An 8023-nucleotide genomic window follows, 5' to 3' on the forward strand; every position below is an offset into this window, starting at 1 on the left:
CTGGAGCCTGCTTCTGATTCCATGTCTCTCTCTCTCCCTCTGACCCTCCCACCTCATGCTCTGTGTGTCTCTCTCTCAAAAATAAATAAACGTTAAAAAAATTAAAAAACAAACCAAAAAGCCCCTCCCTCACACTGATGTGGGTTCGCAAAGGGACATCATTCCCTCCACTCCTCCAGCCCCTGGCAACCACAAATCTGTGCAGTTCTGCCGATTCTGTGCATTTCCTGTAAATGGGGTCATACAGTATATGGCTCTTTGCGTTTGGTTTCTTTCACTGAGCATAATGTGTCCAAGGCTCACCCCTGCTTTGGTGCGTACTTCATTATTTTTATGGCCTAATAACATTCCATTATATGGATATAATGCAATTTGTTTATCCATTCATCCATTGATGGGCATTTGAATTGTTCCCACCTTGTGGCTACTGTAAATAGTGTTACTGGGAATGCTGGTGTACAAGTTTTTGCTTGAATACCTACTATCAGTTCTCTTGGATATATACCCAGGGAAGGAATTGCTGGGTCATATGGTAATTCCATGTTTAATCTTTTGAAGAGTTACCAGACTCTTCCATAGAGGCTTCACCATTTCACATTCCCACCAACAATGGACAAGGGTTCCGGTTTCTCCATATCCTTGCCAACACTTGTTCTGACATTTTTTTTTGACACACATTTTTCTCTAAGTAAGCTCTATGCCCAACATGGGGTTTGAACTCACAACCCCAAGATCAAGAGTCACGTACTCTACTGACAGCGCCAGTGAGGTGCCCCAACACTGGCATTTTTTTTAGAAGTCCAGGCCAGTTGTTTTGGAGAACACCTCTCAATTTGGATTTATCTGATTGTTCCCTCACAATTAGATTCAGATTACACATTTTTTTAATGTGTATTAATTTTTGAGAGAGAAAGAGAGGGATACGGGGTAGGACAGAAAGAGGGAGACAGAGGATCCAAAGTAGGCTCCGCATTGACAGCAGAGAGCCCAATGCAGGGCTCGAATTCATGAACCAAGAGATCACAACCTGAGCCAAAGTCAGACGCTTGACCAACTGAGCCACCCAGGTGCCCCTCAGATGACACACTTTTGACAGAACTATCACACAGATAATATTGTGTCCTTCTCAGTGTGTCATGTGAGAAAGTACAACGTTAATTTCTACCCGAGAAATAAGGAATGATTTAGTAAGCAATGACAAGGCTGTTAGGCATATGTCTCCACATCTCATAAAACAATAATACAGGCACTACTCTAAATAGTTTCCTAGTTTCCCATCATAACTTGGTGCTACTTGTCCGCTTCCCTTTGCCTTCTGCTAGCGCTCGCTGGCAGATAAGCAGTCACAGATGCTAATAGAATAGAAACATGGAGAAAATCTCTCCCTTCTTTGACTTCTTTTTTTGCAAATTGCAAAAAGACATCCATGATTTAAGGTTTATGAGAAAAACCCTTATTCCAGCCCCAGGATACTACTTCAGAGCCATTAGTGCTGAAAGAGGAAAGGTTACAGGGACCCAAGATGAAACCCTAAACAAGAGTTCTTCTGGATCTAGTGCCCAAATGCCAATCATTATAGGCATGGACTTCCACTGGATTGTACCTTAAGACCACGGCGGTGTGACAGGTCCTGACAAGTGGACCTAGGGAAGGTCATCAGAGACAACAGTGAGGTCTCTGTTCCCATGACAGATATTAAATAGCTCTATAAACTATAAAATACAAAGACATCATTTATTATCACTTCTCTCCAGCTAACAGGAGAAATGTGAGCAACGGGGGTGTGAGGCAGAAGGAAGGCCCAAGGTTAGCTAGCCTTCACCTAGACTCAACTCTTATCCTCTTGTCAGAAGGAGCACTCATCCCAGCTCAAGTCCATCCCTAAAAGGTGACCTCCAGGGGCTATTTTTAGCAACAGTAAGAGCTGTCTTTTGTCCAGTGCTAACGGTGAGGCACCGGGCTAAGTAAACACTTCCTACACACTATTTCATTGAATTCTGACCACAGTTCCAAGAGGGGGTTAGCATCTCTATTTTGCAGAACTGATGTTGGGAGAACTCAAGTAACTTTCCCTGGCTCACTCAATGAGTGACCTGCTGAAGTGGGACAGGAACCTAAGTCTTTCTGTCTCTGGAACCTTGTGACCTCAGCCACCTGGCTGCCATCCTCTCTCGGCCTCACAGCAACACAGAGACATGTGCATTCGCCTGGGGCATCATGTGAGGTGGGAAGAAGCTGCAATTCTCTCGGGGGAGAAGCTGGTAATCTCCAAACTGTTCAGGCTCAGGGGGAAGTAAGATAGCACCGGAGGTGATGGTGCCAGCAGGGCCCAGAGGGAAGTCCCTGGAAGAGCACCCTGAAAGAAGAAGACACAGACACAGGGCCCACCAGCCCCTGAGACAAAGCCCTGGCCCTCTCTGTCTTCCCATGTCCAGTCTGTGCGAAGTGGGCACACCCGTCTCAAAGGCCTCTCCTCTTCTTTGGAATCTCTTCTCGTCTTCTGCGGAAGGTGGTGGTAGGGGACACACATTCCTTGTGTGGGAATCAAAACCCTGCCCCGACCCAGAGGGACCCTGGGAGGGAGGGGTCTGCACCTTCAGTTTCAAAGTCCTCTCTTTCCTTATTCCTGCCAGACCTACAGCAGGGCCCCTCTCTCACTGCCCAGGACCTGCACACACTGGCTCTCCCGTGGCCACCCCAGCACCATTTGTTCCTGGGTTTCCGAGGTGCCAACTGTCTCTGTGAGACCGGTTCTTGCTTTCTCCCTCTGGATTGGATGGAATTGTCCTCCTGGAGTCAGGGAGTCCACAGAGCTCTTTCCTTTCCAAGGTCTGGAGCCAATCCTTTAATTTTTTTTAAATATTTATTTATTTATTTATTTTTAGTTTATCTGTTTTACTTTTTTTTTTTTTTACATTTATTTATTTTTGAAAGACAGAGCACAAGTGGGGGAGGGACAAAGAGAAAAGGAGACACAGAATCTGAAGCAGGCTCCAGGCTCCAAAGAGCCCACCATGGGGCTTGAACTCATGACCTGAGCCGAATTCGGATGCTTAACTGACTGAGCCACCCAGGTACCCCTTATTTATTTATTTTGAGAGAGAGACCGAACAAGAGAGAAAGAGCGAGAGGGCAAGTGGAGGAGGCGCAGAGGGGAGACAGGGAGAAAGGGAGAAAGAGAGAAAGAGAAAGAGAGAGAGAGAGAGAGAGAGAGAGAATGAGAATGAGACTCCCAAGCAGGCTCCAGGCTCAGTGTGGAGCCCGACTTGACTTGAGGCTCAGTCCCACGACTGTAAGATCATGACCTGACCCGATTTCAAGAGTTGGACGCTCAACCCACTGAGCCACTGGGGGCCCTTGGAGCCAACCCTTTAGCTTCTCCCTAGGCCATGGCTGGTTTGGGTTTCCCAAGGTTATAACTGAGGGAGAGAAGTCCACAAGGGCTCCTCACAGTAATATAAACACTCAAACCTTGGAGTTCCCAGCCTGACATAAAATCTGCTATCAAGACTCTGAGAGGTGCTACATGTTTTCTCTTCTTCTTTTTTTTAATGTTTTTTATTTATTTAAAAAAAATTTTTATGTCTTTTATTTATTTTTGAGAGACAGAGAGAGACAGCGCGAGCAGGGGAGGGTCAGAGAGAGAGGGAGGTACAGAATCTGAAGCAGGCTCCAGGCTCCAAGATAGCTGTCAGCACAGAGCCTGACGCGGGGCTTGAATCCACGAACCTTGAGATCATGACCTGAGCCGAAGCCAAACGCTTAACCGACTTAGCCACCCAGGCGCCCCTCTCTTATTCTTTTAGAGGCTGCTTGAAGTTTATGATTTTCTACTTGGTGCAAGGCAAACAGAGCTGTTGAGCTAAGAAGGCATGTGTATAACTTGATGGCATAGGATATCCTTCTTGTCTTCCTTTTTGGTGTTTTGACTTCATTTATTAAGCCTGCCTAGTCTGCAGGAAAAGAGGAGTGTTGGGGAGGAGGAGGGTGCTGCAGGTGATGTGGGGCATTCTGAGTCCCCTGAGGACTCCAATACAGCCATCCTGGGGGTGGGTGCGAATTTCCTAAAGAAGATACCTCACTAGAGGCCTGGATCGGTCTAGGAAAGACCTGAATGGGGGTCCATGTGTGCTCTAGTGGAAGTGGAAAAATCTGGGTGCTGTAGACAGTAACTATGTATGGCCCTGAGAGAGATGCTGGAGGGATGGCTGACCCACCTTGAAGGAGGGTGCTAGGCCACAGGACCCAGTGCAGAAGAGAACACAGGCGGATCCCCTCTTCACAACTAAGAATTTTCAAGGACTTTAGGTTGTGCAGCATCTCGAAAGACTAGTGTTCATAAGACAGGAAGAAAAGGCATCTTGCCTTCACCCTATAGGGGCTGCTCCCCCATCTGCCATTCAATAAACAGCCAATAAGTACCCACTCTGCCAAACTCTGCTCAGCACTGAGAAGCAAGAAGTGAATAAGGCAGTTTACCCTCAGGGCCCTGAAGTCTAGAAAAGGAGACATAAATAAACACACAATTGCAGCACAGGTAAGGGATGGGGAAATCAAGGTATATATAAGGTATACACATATAAGCCCTGAGGCATAGCCCCAAGGAAGCATGGGCTGAGACACAGGGACTGCACGTCTGAGTCTGCCTGACTCAGAAGCCACCCCAACTGTTGCCCTGGGAGGAAGAAGGACCAGTGCGGAAGGAGGTGGCCGCTACGGGCAGCACTGATAATGTTCTCGCCAACATATGCCCTAGGCCGATAAGGCATGTACCACGGCACTGCCTTCCCTCTGCACAGAGCTGTCCAACACGGGGAGGGGAGGAAAGTCAGATATTTCTAAACAGAAAGGTTGTAATGCAACTTTTGGTATCTTGGGGCAACTACTCGATGTCATGGGATCCAATCGGTAACCCAGCAGCATGATTCTGAGGAGAACACCAGAACTCCTGGGTAAAAAGGGAAGTGAGATTTGAAACATGAACAGGAGAAATTGGCCCTGCTCCCAAAGAAGCCAGCAGCTTTCTGAATCAGACTAAATGCCCCAGGGTCAGGGCTCCTTGAGTGGCAGCTGAGAGAGCCAGTGCCACCACCACCTGGAGTGTGAGGCCAGATGACACTGGCTACCTTCCTGATGTGTTCCAGCACAGACACAAACACCACCCATACCCAGCCCCCCCCCCCCAGCAGCTGGCCAGAACATGCACTCTGCCTGGAAAAGGGGAGAGCCCACAGTCCCATCCATGGGTGTCTCCTGGGTAGAAGAGGGGAATTTGATTAGGATTGTAAAAGCCAACAAAAAAGAAAGCACAGTAACCAGTCCCTGAGGAGTGGTGGGAAGAAAGGTGACCCCTGACCTGAGGAAGCAGCCCTTTATTTCCAACTGCACTTGTATGGAATGTAGCTCTAAGGCTCTGGGCCTGGGGGACAAGTGACACTCAGTAACACCCAAAAAGTACTGTCCTCTGAGAAGGTCAATGCTTCAGGGACATCAGGACACAGAAAGATCCATCTTTAGATCCAGCCCCAGGTCCTGAAGAAAGAAAACAGTCCCTAAAGTGATGCATTCATCTTTAAATAGTTCACAGAGGCAGAAGAATTTTCTCCTTTAGAGGAGGAAGATTAAGGACAGAGAGACAGATATATTGGCTTAGGGTCACACAGTAAGTGGATGCCAGAAAGGAACTGGGCCTCTTGTCCTTCATTGTGCTATTTCTAGAGCCTCTGACTTTTTATGAGTCTATAGTAGGGCCAAGAAGGGGCTCTTTTCTAATTTGGGGTGGTGCCAGCTTGGTTAGCCAGGTCCTCTGACCTTGAATGAATCATCTTTACCAAGGTAAATGGGTCTATGGAGCCAAACTCTCTCCCTGGCTGCAACCTCCCAAAGTCACATGTCTGGTAAAAGGAGGGGTGGGGCTGGGCGGGGAAGTCCAAGAAAATGACCATGAATGCAAGTGTAACAGATGTACCCAGCTGTTGTCATTGGGGAACACAGATAAGGGTGAGGTGCCAAGGGCTCCAAAAAAGGAGCAGAGTCTTGTCTGATAGAGAAAGTCAGAATGTGGATATGAGGTCCCTGGGATGCGAATGCTGGCTCTGAGGGTGGCATGTCCTCCTCCAGGATGGCATGTCACTGGCCCGGCACATCCTGTGGGTATGTAGGAGGGTTCCCTGGGACTTGCCCTTCGGTAGGGAGTTTCCCTTAGAACATCCCCCAGCTCTGGCAGAGGAGGGGTGATTTTCTTCTGTTCTTCCCTAACCTCCAGCAGAGGCAGGACCCAGATCATGGGAAGTTGGGTTAACTACTAATACAGCTGACACCCCGGCTATGGTAGCAGTCATCTGGACCAAGGACTTCCCCTAGAGGCACTGTAATTCAATAGAAAAACCACAAGATCAACCTTACTATCCAGCTTTTGGACCTTGGGTAAAAACAATTAATATCTCTGTGCTTTAGTTTTCTCAGACATAAAATGCAAGGGCTGGACAAGATGTCTTCTAGAATTTTTTCTCAGTTCTAAAACTGAGAATTTGTTAGGAACTCAAACTTCATTTTGAGTGACATGGTACAATGGCTGCGCTCTCACGCCACCCTCTGGGATTTCTCTCATTTGTCCCAACAGGCTCCCACTTATGTACTTTGTGTCTGTTCTTCAAACCATGGCCCCTGTGAACCTTCCCAGCAACTGGCTTAGATGCCTGGTCTGCTCCCTCTCCTAGGAAACAGATTTTAGACTCATGCTTTCTCCCGCCTGCAAGTCTGAACTTTAGGTCTCAGGCTGAAATGGGCAGGGATAACGGGCACCTAGAGCAGCAGCTCTGGCGTGACTGGAGCTGGAAGAGAAATGGGCGACAGAGGAGGGACCTCTCTCTGTCCTCAAACCCAGAGGAGCTCAGGGACTCCATAGATGTGAAACAGGATTGAGCTAGCATTTCATGAGCTGGTCCAGCTAGATTCTTGGCTCCAGCGGAGTACTTCTGAGATCTCTGATTATACTGGGTTCAGTTTTATGGAGGAGAAAACTAGGGCCTACAGAGGTGAACATATTGCCCAGGTTAGTCAAGTCAACAATTAACTGCAAGTTGGAGATGAGAATCCCGGTGGCCCCAGTCCAATAGTTTCTTCACTTTTTCCCCCTAATCAGAAGATTCTGCAAGGACCGCTGACCTTCCAGCCCAACACAGGGTCCAATGTAAAGAAGCTGAAAGCTGTCAGGCTCCAGGGGACGGCGTCTGGTCCTGAGAACCGTGGGGGCAAAGTTTGGGACAGTGCTAGGAAAGACATTCACATCTGGGGGCCATGCCTGCCCCTTCTCAGCCTTTGTGGGGAGGGGGCACCCGAGACCTCCAAAAGGAAAAGGTGAATAAGCCCTGTAACCCATTCTCTCTGAGGTAAGGGGGAGGAAAGGTCTGGGTTCCCTCCTCTTTCTCTTTTTTCTTTGCTGCTGGGCCTCCCAGCCCCCGGGGCCTGGAAGTCCCCCAGTCATGAATGTACCAGTGGGTCTGCTTTGGGCCAACAGGAAAGCCCGCTTCTCCCAAGCAAACCCATTTTTTTGCCTGTCACAGATGCCCAGAGGATACTCGTAAGTCGTTACTGAATCTCTGGCATTACCCTCCCTCCCCCCACCTCCCCACCCAACGCCCCCCTCGCCCCCTCCGGACACGGCGCCACCGCGGTATTCCTCCCCAGGATGAATTACCCCAAAGTGTCATCGGCCCAGAAAACTAAGCAGGCATCCCGGGACGCCCCCTCCTCAGAACGCGGGCAACCCATTCCACGCTCGAGGGGTGCCCTGCAGCCCAGATGCCCCCCTCCCCCCAGGCCCCCTAAGACTCACCCAGAAGAGCATGTTGAAGAAGAAGAGCAGGTATTTCACCAGCGGGCTGACGAAGGTGAACTCCTCCCCATAGGCGGCCGGCGCCCCGGGTCTCCGGGCCATGGTCCCGCCGCCGTCCCCCCGGGGGCCTATCTCCCCGCGGCGGCCGGCCCACCTGCGCGCCCTGCGCCCGGGGGCATGAGCCGC

The 8023-nt window shown here is 49.4% G+C and overlaps 1 protein-coding gene across 2 annotated transcripts in view; it reads right to left on the reverse strand.

Annotated features, from left to right (window-relative positions):
* Positions 1 to 8017, reverse strand: part of TSPAN33 (tetraspanin 33) — an 18784-nt gene extending 10767 nt beyond the window's left edge. For both annotated transcript variants that reach the window (XM_029955524.1, XM_029955520.1), the window contains exon 1: positions 7838 to 8017. In XM_029955524.1, the coding sequence (XP_029811384.1) occupies positions 7838 to 7939 (102 nt within the window). In that variant the 5' untranslated portion in view covers positions 7940 to 8017. The remainder of the gene's footprint in view (positions 1 to 7837) is intronic.
* Between the last annotated feature and the right edge of the window lie 6 nt (positions 8018 to 8023).

The sequence above is a fragment of the Suricata suricatta genome, chromosome 2 (assembly GCF_006229205.1).
Source record: "Suricata suricatta isolate VVHF042 chromosome 2, meerkat_22Aug2017_6uvM2_HiC, whole genome shotgun sequence".
Classification (NCBI taxonomy): Eukaryota; Metazoa; Chordata; class Mammalia; order Carnivora; family Herpestidae; genus Suricata; species Suricata suricatta.